At 43.0% G+C, this 17966-nt stretch overlaps 2 protein-coding genes across 2 annotated transcripts; one reads left to right on the forward strand and one right to left on the reverse strand.

Annotated features, from left to right (window-relative positions):
* Positions 1–459: 459 nt before the first annotated feature.
* grik6 (glutamate receptor, ionotropic, kainate 6) lies at positions 460–6670 on the forward strand. Its single transcript, XM_088309494.1, has 10 exons — positions 460–536; positions 613–697; positions 3163–3194; positions 3274–3453; positions 3522–3745; positions 4678–4775; positions 5022–5239; positions 5434–5653; positions 5872–6116; positions 6336–6670. The coding sequence occupies exons 1-10, from the start codon at positions 534–536 to the stop codon at positions 6444–6446; spliced, it is 1416 nt and encodes a 471-aa protein (XP_088165620.1). The 5' UTR covers positions 460–533; the 3' UTR covers positions 6447–6670.
* plch2b (phospholipase C, eta 2b) lies at positions 6192–17150 on the reverse strand. Its single transcript, XM_088309493.1, has 20 exons — positions 16712–17150; positions 15264–15410; positions 13899–14144; positions 13592–13719; positions 12937–13107; positions 12668–12761; positions 12395–12598; positions 12199–12319; positions 11955–12126; positions 11657–11767; positions 11503–11586; positions 11200–11300; positions 10891–10979; positions 10610–10795; positions 10422–10529; positions 10223–10347; positions 10067–10151; positions 8936–9082; positions 8765–8838; positions 6192–8702 (listed from the first exon to the last, which is right to left on the reverse strand). The coding sequence occupies exons 1-20, from the start codon at positions 16995–16997 to the stop codon at positions 7656–7658; spliced, it is 3726 nt and encodes a 1241-aa protein (XP_088165619.1). The 5' UTR covers positions 16998–17150; the 3' UTR covers positions 6192–7655.
* Positions 17151–17966: the final 816 nt, after the last annotated feature.

The following is a 17966-nucleotide window of genomic DNA, read 5'->3' on the forward strand; positions in this document are numbered from 1 at the left end:
ACAACCAAGTGACTCAGTAACCTGCACTGCTTAGTGATTTCTTTCAGAGGAGAAGGAATATATGCCCGTGAGTATTGGTTTAACTATTTCAATTGCTGCACCGTACATGTTCATATATCTGCCGTTTAAGCGGTTATAACAATGCTGCTTATCAATGCTAGTTTTGTTAGCCTGCCTATGGTGTTTTTCATGGTATGTTAACATGATGCTAGCAGTCTTTCATAAGTTATGCTTGTTGAAATACACACCGCATAATTGTTTTTGTTTAAACTTTATTTGTAAATGACAATTAAAAGCTCGCTACTAATGAAATCAATTAATGAAGTCATTTTCCTGTACTCTGTCCCCTTTAATATTTCTCTCAGCACTGCACATCTCTTTCATAATCTCCTCCCACCAACCACGCGTCCCTACTGATTATCATCACCAATTTGGTAAAGATCACATCACACTCTTTCCCTCTGTGGCTCAGTTCAGTTTTTCTTTGATCCGACGTCCCAGATGGTCAGGTGCAGTGTTGAGGACATCCCATAATGGTAGATTTGACTTTGCATATGCATTATTAAAATGTGATATACATATGTGATGGTCACTGAGCATTTTAAATTCTAGGACAGTCAACATAAAATCATCAGGATGCTGTTTGTCTTTTTATCATCTGTTGGATTTCTCTTCAACATTGGGACAAGCACTGCAGGTAAGGAATTTGCACAGATAGTGCTACATACTGTACATGCATTTGACCTGGCCAACTAATTCTACATTTTGACCAAAATCCTTGAAATGCTTATATCAATCATCCATCCATCCATTATCTGAACTGCTATAATAAATAGTTCTTGCACAATTTGGTCCTTATATTCAGGACTCAAATGTCCCCTATCACAATGGACTTATATCAGCTTCACAGTTGAGAGGTGTTAGGTCTCGAGTCTCTTTGTGTAGTTTGCCTGTTCTCCCTGTGCTTGCGTGGGTTTTGTCAGCGTACTCCAGTTTTGTCCTACATTCCAAAAACAAGCACGCACGCTCTTTTGAAGAGACTAAATCAGGTGTGGGCAAACTACGGCCCGGGGGCCACATGTGGCCCGTTAAACGTTTTAATCCGGCCGGCCAAACTTGAAAAAAATTAAATTAATAAACCTTGTTAATGTTTACTGTGGTTTTTCATAGACATATATCTTGTTGTAATGCTTTTTTTCACTTTCCATTAAATTAAATGTATTATTTTTATTGTCCCAATTTTTATTTATTTATAAAAATTATTATTTTTTCGTAAGAGGTGAAGTTACCAAAACACTCCATCCATCTGCTCATGGTCCGGCCCCGCTGTCAAATTTTACAACCCACTGTGGCCCGCCAATCAAAAAGTCAGCCTGCTCTAAATCATCCCTAGGTGTGTGTAGATGTGAATGCTGCATCTAGAGGTATCCTGTGATTGGCGGGTGACCAGTCCAGTGTGTACACCTGGCTACAGCTTACCGATTACCAAAAAAGGATGTTACAGTGTAGAAAGTGAATGATTTGTAGGACCCGATAGGAAAAAGTAACATTACAGTGCACAGATTTAACCAGATGATTAAAATAAAATTAAAATCTATAAAATAGATAATGTGTTTTAATCCCTGAATCCCAATATATTGAAGTGTGACCCAGTCACAGCATTTGGCAACATCCTCTGGCCCATCACCAAACTCCCCAATGTGTTGTTTTTGCCCTGACATGACATAAATGCATAATTTGTCAATTCTGCATCAAAAGTGTCGCTCCACATCCTGTCCAACTGCTGAGAATGAAGAAAAGCAGTTGACTTTTCATGCAAAAATAGTCATAAATCATCATTGGGGAAGAAGGGGGACATACAAAGGGCCTGTGTGTCTCAGTGACATGGGGTTGGAAGTGCCTGTATACGTGTCATCTTTTTGAAAAGGAGGATCCGCGAGGGCCTTGGCCCGGACTGGCTCTTTTGATACTCTTTTGACTGGCCTCTCATGTCCCAGTGCCATGACACTGACACCTTTTGAATGGACATGCTGCTGCGGACTGAAGAGTGCGGCCTTAACAAGGAGCCAGAGTGGTCAGATCACCATGACGCAGGAAGGAGATATTTGTGCCCTCCGAGTGTTCACCTCAAAATACACAAAGGAAGTTTTGATTTTGCTACATTTAGGAAGAACATGAGCCAGGAAAACTCAAGCTGGTTGTTGCCCTTTTCAGCCCTTTTGGGCTGGCTCAGCAGTGGCTGAGTATTGGCACACAGGCCGGGAATCAAACCCACTGTCTTCATTTAAAAGTTGAAGTATGATTTCGCCTTAAACTATTTCATGATCTATTTTCTGTTTTATCCATTTTTTTTAAGCACTTGTCATTCCTGTCACGAGCGAGCTGGAAACCCGACCTGACTTGTAGTGAGAAAAGTGAAATAAATAAATAAACACCTTTAAAGTCGTTAGCCAATCACAGGGCACATATATACAAACAACCACTCACATTCACAGCTATCGGCAATTGAGATTCTCCTTTCTACTATCAGGAAAACATAAAAAGTCGTGATTCTCGATTTTGCTATTCAATGCTTTTTTGATGAAGGACAAAATGCAAACTTTGACTCACAAACTGCAATGCAAAACTGCTTATTTCGAGCCTTGGTGTAGTGTTTGCAAACTCATGCAAGATGGGATTTTTTTTTTATTATTATTTCTTGAAAAGCCGTCATTTGGTGATGTGAGTATTCCACCTTCGAGAGAATTACCATGCACATTTGATGAGAAATGTTCTTTTTTTATTACAGCTCACTTGTTGTTTGTTAAACAATGTTAAACTCTAAACATAAATACTGAAAATATTTTTATTTTTGACCAAAAAAAAAAAATCATTTAATACACGAGTGTGTAATTCCAAATTAGCACCAAACTTGCACGTCCTTTTCTTCAGTTGGCGGTTGTTATTGTGCCTTACTGCCTTATTCAGGAAATATTTTTTCTCTAGCTTCTCATTTTAGACCAATATGGCCCCAAGGTTAAGAATACATCACTGTCTGTTGCTTTGGACTTCATGATATTATTTAGCTGTGGTTTTTGCTTACATGTGAGCATGCATGGCAATTTCACAGCACAGAGTTAAAAGTGATGATTGTAATGATTATATTTTCTCCCTCTCAATCAGTGCAATCTGATCTGAGAATTACAACAATCCTGGTAGTCCTCTTCCTTCTTTCATTCATTATGGTGCATACCACGTAAATGTTAACATACTTTGCTTTTAAACAAACTGTAGCAAGAGCCATACACAATTTCCAAAGACTCACAACTGGAAGGCTTCTGCATGGACCTGCTGTCTGAAGTCGCCAAAAAGCTGGACTTCAGCTACAAAGTACACCTGGTGAAAGACGCCTCGTACGGCAGACAGGACGACAACGGACATTGGAACGGGATGATTGGCGAAGTGGTGCGAGGGGTAAGAAAATGACCAAAAAATTGTTCTCAAGTGACATGGATGAGCTTGATTTTTAAGGCTCCCCGCAGGAGGCCGACTTGGCAATCGCACCTCTGACCCTCACCGCGGCTCGGGAAAAGGCGGTCGGCATGACCAAACCCTTCATGCAGACGGGAATAAGCATCCTGCTGAGGAAGGACATCTCCGAGGGGATGGGCTTCTTTGATTTCCTCACTCCCTTTTCGGCCGAGACCTGGGCCGGTATTCTCATCGCCTACCTGGGAACTGCTGCCTGCATCGCTATAGTCGCCAGGTTGGTAAGAAAAGGTTTTGCTGGGATCTACAGTAAAGTAAAAGGGACAAATTACAAATGAATGCCATTAATCTATTTGAGCCTCCCCTAGGAAACAACCAAACATGAATTTTTAATAAGACAACTAGCCTTCTATAATATTACACTTTATAAACACAATGTTAAGCATTAAACCATTTTGCCACATTGGTTACTTCATTTCAATGGACATTGTGCTGCTCCCTCTGGTGTGTGCGCCTTGGCCACAAGAAGGCAGTATATTAAAGGCATGAAAACACAAAGAGTTTAAAAACCGAATCGGTAAGCTGCAGTACAGATGACCCCCTCGCGATTCGTGGGGTAGAAGGAGCGGGCAGACCCGTAAATAGCAAAAAGCCGCGTATAATTGATGGCCATTGAAATCCCAAACTCCAAAAAGTCTTCAAAAGATCACTGATAAACACTCAATTGATGCCTTCCATGTAAAATGGGGGGGCGGGGGAAAGCTGAAAAAAATTATAAAAAAATAAATAGTTCAAAAAAAATATGAAGATGCCAATCCATGGGTGGCAGAACTCAAGGATACGGGGGTCGACTGTAACATTTCTTTGTGTAGGATAAAGAATATATTCCTGTGAGTATTCTTTTGTAAATCAGTCGACATGTGTTGCTCCACCAAGTGTGTTCAAATGTCCATTGCTTAAAGGTTGTAAAGGACTTTTAACACCCTTAATTGCCAAATGCCAATCCATATAGCACTTTTATCCCATTTTTGCTCTCAAGTCAAAGCAAATGACTTTCTTCACCTATGACAAATCTTTGTCCTCAGCAGTATATGGGGCGCAGTGAGCAGTGCCTCTCAGTGAGACAAAACAGGGTGTGGAAGACAAGCGATGCTTATACATAGCTTACTAGTGAATGTTCACAACATTTTTTTTTTTTTTTTTTTGCAGAGTCAGCCCAAGTGAGTGGAGTCAACCTCAGAGCGAGCGGAGTGCATTCAGCCTTGGACACAGCCTCTGGTACGCTGCTGGGGCACTAACATTACAAGGTAATAAGCATAGTGTGACATCATGGAGATTTTGTTCATGAATGTTCATCAGACTCTTGAAAATTGCAACTTAAAACTAACTTCCACACACTTTTTTTGTGGCTTTGTTTATTTTTCATGACGTCTTTGTGCCACTTTAATGTGGTGTTGATGTAACCTTCAAAGACTGCATAATCTGTTCTCTATGAAATACCTTTTTTTTTTTTTATGGGATAGCACAATGCTAGTGTTGTGTTGTGTTGGCAGGTGCCGGTCCGCACCCCCGCGCGCTCTCAGGACGTGTCATCTGCTGCAGCTGGTGGCTATTTGCTCTGGTGATCCTGGCTTGTTATTTCTCCAACCTGAGCTCGTCCAAAAGCCCCGAGTCCACTCAGCTGAGCGTGAAAGGCTTTGAAGACTTGGCCAATCAGGATGTGATTGAATATGGCTGTCTGAGCGCCTCTTCCACGCTGGCTTTCTTCAAGGTGTGCGTAATGGACTGCTTCCATTTACCACTTCATAATGAGGCCGATTATAAAAATAAGAAATTGTGATTTGCTGGGGACCTATGCAGGGTGTACCGTGCCTCTCACCCAAAGTCTGTTTTTTTTTAGATTCAAAGTTTTAAATTAGTTTATACGACTAAATTCTCTGTCTGGGTATTTCCTTTCTCACCCAGAATTCCGACAACCCGGTATATCGCAGGATCTACGAGCACATGGAGAGAAGTCAAAGTCTGGTATCATCCATGGATGAAGGCATCCGACGCGCAAAGGAGGGCAACTTCGCCTTCATCGGGGAGTCGGTGTCTCTGGATTTGGCAGTGGCACGCCACTGCGACTTGGTCAGAGCGCATGAGGTGGTCGGCATGAGGGGATACAGCATCGCTGCCACGCTTGGTGAGGCCTCATATTCAACACGCTAAATTGGATCATGTTAAACTTATATTGCTGTCGTAGCGCAGCTGTTTTCAGATCTCTCCAGAGATGTTCAGTTCAAAGGTCTCCACGATTGAGTACTACATACTTCTCAGTATTTGCACTTTCTGAATTTACGTTACAGGGTTCTTTAAATTCATGTTCATCATCTGACTAACCATGACTTTTTCTTTTCCAAGGATCTCCGATCATAAAGAACCTGAGCGTGGCCATCTTGCAGCTGAGTGAGGCGGGCGAGCTGGCTTATCTGCAGAGCAAATGGTGGGCCAGCAGCTGCATGGCGGACAAGGCCAAGGCGGCAGCTGTGCAGCCGCACAGTCTCAAAGGAATATTTGTGGTCCTTGCGCTGGGCCTGACGCTTGGAACACTGGTGGCCATCCTGGAGCTCGCCTCCAGGAGTCGCAGCAGTGCAGCAGAGCAGAAGGTATGGTCACATCAACAGAATCGTATTTTATTCATGGATGTCTTCAGATTGAAGCAATAGTTCAGGATTTTTCACAATTTTGGGTTGCTCCACCAAACTTGGGACACCCCTTGATTAAAAGTTCCCTCTCAATTTCAAACTTATCGTCATAAATACAACGAAACACATCAACATCGAGTCTCACGTCTTTTTTTTTGTTTCAACAAATTCTGCCCACAGAAATCCTTCTGCTGGGTGCTGACTGAAGAGCTCAGCTTACGTTTCAGGAACAACAACAGAACAACAAAGCGAGCTCAAGAGCCTGCTGATAAAGAAACAGAGAAGGCATAGAATCATTCTTCATACACTGACAAATGGCCCTTTATGATGGCTTATAACTCTTATAAAAAAAACAAAGTTGTGCATTTACAATAATAGCTTAGTAATAATGAACACAAATACTCAAACAATTAACAACTAACCTGTCAACTGAAATAAAAGCTAAGTTTGCATAAAAGATTGTGTAAACATTTGAGCAGTATGCTGCAAAAAGTGAATTTTAAATGAAGCTACAAATAAAAACTGTCACATGTTTTTGGTGTTGTTTTTTTTTTACTCTTTAGACAAGAATCACCCTTGATTTGAATGGAACGCTTTGCAAAAATCACACTTTTGCCTTTTTTGATCAAGTGGCTCAAGTAATGTGGATAGAAAATGGAGTAATTAAGGTGTAATGCCTTCACATGTGGGCAAGGAGCGATACAGCTGCTAATGCACGTTTACACGCTGATTGAATTAGTAACTTAAACACAAATAAAAAGTGAAAAAAATAAAACACTCACAAGGAGCTCCTGCCAGCCACAACTCACACGCAGACGTTCACGCAACCTGACTCCAGCTCCATCATTCACTAGGCCATGCCCCTTAAAGGCACACATCCAACACCAATACTACCATTGTGGGTGGTAATTACACTCTTATTTCTTTACATTCTCTTTTGTTCCAGTTTATAATTGTTTTATACAATACAGTGTTATTTTTATTCAAAAATACATTAAAATTTGTATTTTTGGACGAGGGTGGAGGCTTTAACTTTAATTTCAATTCATTCCAATGGGGAAAATGTATTTGCTATAAAGTGAATGCCTGCTATTTGCTGGCAAAAGGGGCAAAGCCCTGCCGCAAATAGTGAAAACCTGAGAGTAACTGACGACCACACATAACGGTTTGTAATTTCCTGTAGATGCCATAAGTGGGCAGCAAAGCACTTTTTTTCTATTATAGAAAAAGCTAATATGTGGCTAAATGAAGCTCCTCCCCTCTGTTTAACCTTGGTGCTTGGCACCCGGCTTTGCCTTGAGCCCCCAAAAAAGCAAATACGCAAGTTTTTAACCAAACAACTGAGGATACGTTCTCTAGAATAAATCAAAGAATTTGCAACTCCTGACCGGTAAATACTGATACTGAGTTTCAAACCTGGTCGCACGATATACACATTTTTTTTAGTCAAGGTACCACTGTATCTGACAGTAGCAACAAAGTCTACAGGCCCAAATGTTTTCACAAATCCTGTCCCTCAAACAAAAGTGGTGATTTACATCGAATCGCTTTCAGTTTTTCATCAAAAAGTGCCTTCATCTCCCTCTGCAGGGTGCCGACACACTGTTCTGCATCTGCCGCAACTGGGGGTTCTTTGAACTCAATGCTGTCTGAGCTGCCTCCACTGCTGGATGAGCTGTCGGACAAGCACAGCCCGTTTGGTACGGTCCTCACCGGTCGGCCGATGTCCTTGCACATGCTCTGGACTTGCCCCGTCTGCCAGTGGGAGGCAGGCTTGCGGTTCACCATGGGTGTGACCGGGGAGATGTTGGGTTTTCGAGGGCAGCTGCACGAGCGGACTTTTGTTCGTATAGGGGTGGAAGGTCTGGGCGTTCTGGGGGCCTCCAAGGTCCTCCTGACTCGAGCCGGGGATGGCGGAGGGATAAGAGGTACAAATTTGGCTTCGGAATTTAAGGGATGTTGCGTTGTCATGTGAAACGCCGCAGATGGCGGTCCCACGGTTGGTTCTGGGCCTGTCGTTGCTTCTGCTTGGACCCCCACAGAAGGTTTAGGCTCACCTGGTCCAAATGTGTGAGGTGTCTGTAACTCAGCAGCTTCAGACAAAGACTGAAGCTCACTGAAGTTATCTGGAGCAGGATCCTGTCTCTCCTCAGAAGGACTGTTCGGACGTGAAGGGCTGTCCAGGTCAAAGCTGTCTTGAAGCATCAACGTGGGCACAGGGTTTGAATCCGTCGAGGACATCTTGCAGAAGATCCCTCTCCTCGGGTCGTGAATTTTGACTCGGTGGGCGCGTCTCACGGGTTCACTCATGATCCCTTTGTGCATGGCGGCCCTGGTGGCGGGACCTTGGACCAGAGGGGACATTTCTCCATTTCTGCTGTCTTGGGAGAAGGAGTCTGCATCCTTGCGCAAGTATGGAGGCGGCCAGTCCTCTGACGACTGCACAGATGAGTCGAGGGACGGCTGCCTATGGGGTCCCTTCATGTGTTTCTGAGCTGCTTTCTGGATTTGCTTTCGGGCCACTTGCACAGCATTTGCTGGTTTTGCCTATGACACAAAATTTTGTATAAATTAAAAGTCCTATATGCACATCTTTGCAAGGAACTTACCTTGCCGTCAATGATAGCAATGTGCACAAAGATGGAAGACTCCGCCATCCCTTCCAGGTACACATGTCGATACCCTACAAGTTCACAGAGGAGGGGTCTCATTTATTTCAGATGGTTGACGACGATTTCCTGCTAGTGACCACTTATTCACAGCCAGTCTGTGGCTCTCACCTGGCAGCATGCTGGTGAAGGCTATCGTCCTCTGGCCAATGAAATCTCTCCCAATGGGATCATGATCCCAGACTTGGAAGCGCACCAGAGCAATCTGTGGCATTAGAATGTGGAAGACAAGAGTCTCCTCCCACATGGGGTTGAAACCTGATGGACCGTAAAATGCACGGTTCATATATTTGATTCTTTTTACTTTATCAAATTCACTACTTAGATACCTACCTTCAGCACATTTGTGGCATACATTCATATTCAATATTATTGTATTTGGAGTTGTATTGTTTTCACAGATATTTTGTTTTGATTACTAGTGCAAGCCATGTTAAGATGGTAATAGTTTCATGTTATTGCTTATTTGTACATTAGTTGCAATGGCTAGCTCTGACCACTAGAGGACAGCGTTCGCTGCTTGCGTGTGTGGCAAAAGGGGACCAGCGCATTCTAGAGCGAAGAAGAGCCACATGTAAGCTGGAAACAGCAGTACAGAGCGAACGTTGTGAATAAATGTTAATATTTTGTGTTTCAGGTAAGACAATCGAGATCAAATACCATCTATTGATGTGTGAATGTGTTTATTGAGAGTAAGTGTGAAAGATTGAAATTAAGTGTTGTACTGAAGTTTTGTTGTTCGAGATGTAACTTTGTAATTGAAGTCGACGAACAGGTTGCCGTTGAAATAGCGAGAGAGCGTCGTGTACAATGCTGTGAAATATGTTTGTATTGAGTACATGTGTAAGTTTGAGGCATTGTGTACATGATACAGATGTGAAGTATTTTTGCATTGTGTGCGTGTGTAAGTATATTGAGGTTTATTGATTGAAATATTGGTTAAATAATTTATATTAGTCGCGCATTCTAGAGCGAAGAAGAGCCACACGTAAGCTGGAAACAGCAGTACAGAGCGAACGTTGTGAATAAATGTTAATATTTTGTGTTTCAGCAACCCAAAATAAAACCCTTCAAAAATTAAATGTGTAGCAACAGACTGATAAGGACAAGTCATTCTGCACCCCGCTACACATTCAGACACACCTACCCACCTTTAAAAACTTGGCAATGCCACATTCATACCCAAGTGTTTTCATCAACTCAAAGCATATGTGTGAAAGTTGAAATATTTGCTACAAATACCGTTGTCATCCACCACCCTGGTTTGCTGCTTTGAACAGTCAACGGGTAGACCGATGATCTCAACTTCCACAAAGGGATCAATGATCTGTAAGTGGCATAGAAGATCCAATTATTGAATGTCTTTAGCCAACATGCTGTGCAGTATTTCATACTGACCTCCCCTCTGTCCCCAAACATGGAGTCTTTGGGTTTAGGAAGCTGCTGTCCGCTGATGATCTTCAGCACTAACTGAATCTTCTTTTGTCCTGGAAGTGGATCTTCCACATTGGGGTTAAAGGCACCTGAGAAAAAACAATCCCCCTTACCGAAAGAGATCCTCGTCAACTCATACAGGTAATTATGAATATTTGCATACCTTTACGCATGATTTTAGGCTTCAGAATGTATCCGCAGTTTGCGTTGCTTGAGAATTTGGCTTGGTTCAGTTCAAGCATGCGACCGTCTGTTTGATAGTTCATTGCAACTGGAATACCGGGCATCCAATCGTAAAACGTCCCTGTATGTTCACGCAATAATATCAATCGATTTATTTTCGAATCTTACCCATGTGACATCCTGCGTTCCAGTAGGGTTGCGGGTTAAAGTTGCTGGAGTCCACCCGGTAGTTGGATGGGTAGACCCTCAGGAGTTGGCGCTGGTTGAAGCGCACCAACTGACCGGGTTTCAGTAGCACGATCTGGTTCATGATGGTTTCGTTGAGCGATGACACCTGCCAACTATTTGTAAAGGCTTCCATACCAAAAACAAAACGAAAAAACGTTGCAAACTTTGGTTTCCATTCCCCAATCTTGAAAAAAAAGAATAAAAAAAAAAAAGAAGGGTACCTTGTGTTTCTATGTCATGCACTCGAACGGATTTTGTGTACTTGACAAGGTCAGACAGAGCACGGGACAGCCTCATTGTCTTCCTCTTCCTGCAGCATTATGAAAAATTTACTTTAAATCCTTGTATGAATAATTGGGTTTCTGAAGTGCCGTCACACCATCAGGTGTGAAATAAACCAACCAAATTAATCTTTTGTTATCCATTGGAAAATGTGTCCGTGTGTGAGCCATTCTGACTTTTGCAAATTGAGTAGTCACAATTGCAAGATCAAAAATCACAAGATCAATCAAAAAAAGAAAGAGCCTTACTTAGGGTGATAGACAATTTGCGTCCTGTCCCTGCTGCTGCTGCTGTAGTCTGACTCTCCGTCAGACCTGGCCTTACTCCTAAATTGCATTTTCTTTTTCCTCTGCAACAATAAAATATATTAAAATTAATTTTATGTTCCGAGCTTGTCTCAGCAGATATAGGAACTCCAGGTCCAGAAAGTAAAAACCCTGCCAAAATTTGGCTTTGCTTCTGTGGCTAAAGCCCAACTGCAGCCGGGTTTTTACTTTGTGAACCTGGAATTCCCATCTCTCTATCCAAGCCATCAGAAACAAGAGGAAAACCTTGCGTTTGAAGCTCCTCATGAAGGCTCTGCCAAAGCGCCTCTTCTTCTTGGGCTGTCTCGCAGCTAGACCGCTGTTTTCCTCCTAAAAGAGTTGTTGTATAGTAATTTGGTCCATCCAAAGAAACTGTTCTCAATATCGTAGATGAATTTGCCTGAGAATCTTCCTCTTCGTCGTCGTCTTCTTCTTCCTCATCCCCGGTATCTTCATCAGACACATCTCCTTCATCGGTATTCGGATCCAGGTTTGCTGGAAGCTTCTTTCCCTGAAAAACAACAAATGACTTTTGTTGTATCTGGTTAAAGACCAGGGTCAGGGAATATTAAATAGATTTGGTCGGTATGTAGTGAGGTAGTTGGGTGTAAGGAAGTAGGCAGGAAGCAGGTAGAAGTTGAACGAGGTAAGCAATTGTGAGGGTCGGAAGTAGTAGGAAGGGAGGCCGTCACTCACACCTTGACTAATATTTTTCCCTTGAGGATTTCAGGAGAGGGCAGCTTTTTGCATTCATGGTTGTGGATGTTGGACAGGTCCAGCTTCTCCTGGAGCACCTCCTTCAGATATTCGGCCATCTTCTTCTGCTGAGGCACAGTGCAGTGGTTCTCTATGGACAAAATTACTGGATACCTGCACAGGGGAGGACGAAGTCATACCTGAAACATTTGTTGACTGGCTAATTCGACCCAAATAAGCACATACTGTGATTTGGTGAAGGCATATTTGTTGATCGTTTCGATGACATCTTTGAAAAGGATTTTGGATGTCAAGGTGTAGCCGTGGTGAATAATGGGCTCGCCATCTGGCCCGTCCCAGCAGTCCACTAGAGAACAGAGGTGGCAAAATTACCAACACAATAAGAACACAACCGCGCACACAATCTGTTGGAGAGGTTTACCTTCCACGCAACGACAGCCGGCCTGGAGAACATACGCGTACATCTCAACACTGGACTGAGACAGCAGCTGGTCTCCGGTCAGGTAGGTGTTGTGCGATGTGGCGATGAAGTAGTTGCACAGTGGTTGCGTCATGTCCTGGTTCACCTGGTTGTGCTCTGGATTGAAGATGTCACCGCCGGGACTTCGCATGTAGTTGGTGAAACCTGGACGGAGGAAAGAGTAGAATAAATGTTGAAGGAAGCGTTCCATTCTCGGTTGTTTCGTGTTGGTACCGTCTATTCCCAGAACCAGACGCTGCAGGTTGTCAGGGCACGGCTCAAACTTTGCCACAATTTCCATCAGGTTCTCTCTGGGTAGTCCTCGGATCTGCCAACCAAACATAACTGATTTAATAGTGTGATTTACAAGTTTTTGCCCTCTCCACATCATCACTTTGTGTGTGTGCTCTACCCTTCTCTTCCTCCAATCAATAATCATCTCCATGGTTTTATCTATATTCAGAGAGATTATTAACCTGACGCCAGGATACGAGTCATTGTACCTTCTGCTCGTTCTCCAGGAAGCGGGCGAGGTCGTGCAGGTCCATGACTTCCTTTTGGTTGCTGTAAGAAATCATGATGAGGTAGAGATCTCGCCGCGTGGAGATCATCTTGTAGAAGGAACAGAACTCTTCAAATCCCAAAGAGCCCTGGTTCTCATCTGTGTCCGCCTCCTGCAAAATGAGAGCTCTATGTGAGAAGAATATACTTTTTTTTATACTTTTTTTTTTAATTTCTTCATAGAGTGGTTGGTGCCATTTATCAACTGCAATGACTGCTTTTCTCTATGTACGGTATGCCCGACGATTGGCTGGCAAACACTCCAGATTGTTGAATTCCGTTCGTCCAAACTTCTGTGATAGCTCACCAGTGTTTGTGAATATAATAATCAGTATAGCAAATTGATGGATGGAGGATTAATGCTGCCCTGTGATTGGCTGGTGACCCATCCAGGGTGTATTCTGCCTCTTGCCCAAAATCAGCTGGCATAGACTCCAGCTTGTCCAATGATTAATGACAGTCATGTTTCCTTGAAAAAATGAATTCTGAAAGTACAGCCGCATAGGCTATAAATGAGCTTAGCCAGTTGATCTGATTTTATTCTCCATAGTCTCTACTTTGTTGCATCATCCTTCAAAGGTTTGGTCAAGGTCTTACCTGGAACATCTCACGGACTTTCTGCTTGGGTAGATTCACGTTGAGCTTGTGAAGCAGCTGATGGACTTCTCCAATGCTCAGGGTGCCATCCTCGTTTTTGTCTGCTTCCGAAAAAGTCTGCTGAAGCCATGTGAGAGTGGAGGTTAAGGCAAGTGACGAGTAGGTCGGTTTTGATCGTACATTGATTGGTAGCATCCAGTGGTGGGAAGTACCAAATTACTTATGAATCACTACTTTTATTTTTACCATTATCTGTATTTCTACTCAAGTGTGAGTACTTTTGCCTCCTTTGCCTGCGTCAAAGGATATTGATCACGGGTGCGCTGCCTTCGAGCCAGGCTGTCCTCGTCGCTGATGCCGGCCATGAGGTATTTGAGTCCGGTAATCCACGTGCATGCCTCCTCGCCGTTGGAAGTGACCAGGTCCAACGACTTGACACGCTCGCCGTAGTAAATGCTGAAGCAGCAATTTGGGTCGAAACGGTTGTCGGCATACCTGCGGAAAACCTCAGACTTTTTCCCTTCGCGGACCTCGTGGATGGAGTCGATCGTAACTTAAACAAGAGAAGAAATGGATTGCAGATCATATTCGTGTCTCGATGGCGGATTTCTACAATAGCTGTGGATTGCTTTCATATGCTTTGATGAATCAACCATATATGTGCCCCTAATGCAGTGGTGGGCCGTGCATTTCACACCTGGGCCTTCAATGAAGTCCTACTTCGTCCTACTTGAATAAATTCCCCTCATAAAACTATTTATGACACCACGGCTGGACAAATAATATACAGAAACACACTTACACAGTACTGAGTGAGTTTAGGGTTAGGGTTAGGGTTAGGGTTTAGGGTTAGGGGTTAGGGGTTAGGGTTAGGGTTAGGGTTAGGGGAAAATTAGGGTTAGGGTTTGGGTTAGGGTTAGGGTTAGGGTTAGGCTTGGGTTAGGGTTAGGGTTAGGGGAAAATTAGGGTTAGGGTTAGGGTTAGCTTGGACGACCAAGTTTCTCTTAAAAAGTCCATTTTGAAAATGGCCTTTTTCAAGTGTATTTGCAATTAAATCCACACTTTTCCCTCCTTTGGCCATTGTGGTTTAAAAAAAGCAAGAATATATTTTAGATTTTCGAACAGTCGCCAGTTACGATTTTCGGGTGCGTTGATTCCGCATAGCGCTGCCTCCTCACGAGTGAGTATCCGATCACAAAGCGCGTTCATCACCTTCACCGTAAGGCCAGCGAGAAGGCTCACGCTAATTAACTCGTTATCTGATTGGCTAACGCAACTGTCTATCAAATCTGAAAGTCCATTGACATCGACAAAAGAGATGCCGCACAATTGCGTCTGAAGGCCTCGGAAAGAATAATGCGCGCTACTGGTATTGTGAAACCTGCCTGGCAACATGAGCTAGCTGAATTCTGATTGGATATAAACTCTCACCTAAAAATACAACGCTAGGATGTAATATGAAATATAAATGAATAGGAATCCACTGAGGGTTATATTCTCGAATCTTTCTGTCGTCCGTGAAGTCTTAACTAAAGCTGTAGAGGATCGTATAACATTGAGGATTGATGTCCTCTCCCCTTTGACTTCCCTGAAGTCTGGACCACGAGTACAGTGGGTTTTCCCTCTATGTTTCAAGGAGGGGGAAAAAAACAAAAATAAATTCAGAGCTTACTTTTGGCTTTGTCTTGTTTCCTGGAGGGACGCCACCGGATGCACGAGCGGTGTTCATCCAAGTAGTAGAAGCGTACAAGTCCTTTCTTCTTTCCCTTCATTTTGGTCATCTTTGACCCCGTCTGCATCGTACACATGCACCTCTCCACTAGAATCATCACAATATTAGATCGACAATGCATAAAATTGGATGGGAAAATGGATGATAAATTTGAGAAGGATTCAGTTTATTGTTCGGACATCATGGCTGTGTCACAATGTGATTTGCAGCTGGATTTCCGGCAGATCTGGCCCGTCGTATCATTATTATGTGGCCCACGAAGGCAAATCATGAGCCTCGACTTACTATTTCTCACTAAAATACAAACATTTCAATTTGCCTTCAATTTTAATAACCTAAAGATTTTTTTTTTGTTACCCGTCATATTTTTGTTTTGTTTTTGTATTGTATTGTATTTGAATAGTAGTTTGACAGACTTCCCCAGGATACTGGATTTAAAAAGTTGTGTACAATTGTATATGAAAAATTTGGTAAAAATACATTTACACTTTATGAGGGATGAGGGATACCAAAACTACGATGTGACCCGCAACAAAAAAAATTGTTTGATAGCCCTGATCTATTTGTCTCTTTTTCAAAGGGGGGGGGGCGTTGATTGATATGTGAAAATATTATTAGTATTATTTTTTAAATGAACAAATTTATTCATCTGTGTGTGTGTGTTGGCAGATATGTGCACCCCTTGTGTGCTCCATCACCTGCCCTATTTGTCCTGGATGAAGATACTGCCCTATGCCTGGAGCCCTTTTTTTTTCTTTTATTCATCAATATTTAAAAAAATAAAACTCTATCGCCAAATTGTGTTTTGCCAATAGTCGTCTATTTGCTGTATTTAAGTTATTGTGAGAGTTGTGTCCCTCACTACTTGGCATTCCACACACACACCCCTTTTAGAGTATGTAGAATTTTATATCCACCGCAGCATACCTTCACCTTTGTATATGGCTTTTATTGATTGTTGATTGTGTTAACAGAAATGATACATTTTTAAGTAAATCTACTAAAGTTTTTATTAGTTATCAATAATTTTGTTTTAGGGTGGTCTTTTTTATGCCTGCCGCTATAAATGTCAGTGCACGTGCCTGCGTGTTGGTGTGTACGTGTCTGTGTTTGGTGTGCGCGAGCGCGAGCGCTGAGATCAGGTGACCCTACTAGTTTGTAATCTGAAAACTACATGTGACGCAGCCTGCAGCTAATCCCGAAGGATTGTCTTCAGTCCATATGCCCATTATTGACTCAAGGGCCTCCCTGCAGGTCTCTTCTAAAGTGTGCAAATGTCATACTCTGTTGGAGGTGTCCTAAAAATCCCTAATGTGTGTTTTCTATGTTGAAACATTCCATCGTTTTCTACCAAATCTGAACAATAATTTTAGAAAAGTGAGTCTTACCAAATTGGCCCAGCCTCCATTTAGGTTGAGCAACCACACTCCCACCAATCCAGAAAAATTCCTCTGCTAGTCTGGAGATGGAGGCCTTCTGCCACAGTCTGGGGGAGCTCATGATGGACATGGCGGGAGAATTTGGAGGGTTGGGAGGCATCTTGGGCGAGCCCGCAGACTGGAAGGTGCTCGCTCTTGGTGGCAGGTTTCCACTCATCCCCGGTGACGGAGGCACCATCCCCGGGGAGGCATTCATCTCTGAAGTGGACATTTGCGTCCAACTTTCCTGTCCCATGAGCTCTGCTGTCACTCTCCTCTGCAAAGCTGATGTCCTATATGCACGTCCTCATCACACCAGTTCTTCATCATCATCCTCCGATGTAGAAGGCAACCTCAGGTCGTGCATGCATTGTTGCTTGTAGAGACGAAGAGCGCAGCATGTGACTGACCGCCTGTAAATCTCCCTCAAGCGCTAATCCTGAAGTGAGGCTACAGTCTTGCTTTCATGGAGGGATTTTCACGCGGCCATTTGGAAGGAGGAACAACCAATTACTCCACAGCATTTCAAGAAATCCATAAAGTAAATGCTGCAATTTCAGTAAAAAAAAAAAATCATGCAAATGCTGAAGCTGAACTCAAATGCTATAGATCAACTGTTGAGTGATATTGAATGATACAGAGTGATATGAAAATATATCTTGATTTTATTATTGAAAATTGGGGGATTTTGAACATGGGGATGAGCAAAACAGTTTTGAATTGGAATGTTTTGAATGTGTCAATGTGGCACTCTGTAAAGTAGTCATCCCAATCTGATTTGTTTAGCGCATGACTGTGTGGGTCGGTGTTCATTGCGGTTGATGTCACTGTGATGCATTTTCAGGTAACTGCATGTTATGTCGGTGGTCGATGGGTGGCGCTGTGGGGCTGCATCACCAAGGGGGTGATGAGCTGAGACCATCGAGGGAGACTGTTGTTCCGTACAATGCATGAGACGTATGAAACGTGATGCAACCGATGTGCTGACACAGTATGCGTTTGTTTCTGTGTTAACAGGTAAAAAATTGATCTTCAAGTTTGCGAATGAAGTGGGATGTAAATATAGAATGTGTGTACAATGCAGATGGGCGGGAAAACGATCGGTGGGAGCTACGTTAGCCGCTCTGGCTGTGTTACCCGCGCTAGCGATGTTAGCCGCGCTGATTGTGGTATCGCCGCTAGCGACTATACCCGCGCTGCGAATCAGGGGGGGGTGCATCTTGGG

This window comes from Idiotropiscis lumnitzeri, chromosome 11, assembly GCF_059441095.1.
Source record: "Idiotropiscis lumnitzeri isolate Australia: NSW breed Sydney's pygmy pipehorse chromosome 11, RoL_Ilum_1.0, whole genome shotgun sequence".
NCBI lineage: Eukaryota > Metazoa > Chordata > Actinopteri > Syngnathiformes > Syngnathidae > Idiotropiscis > Idiotropiscis lumnitzeri.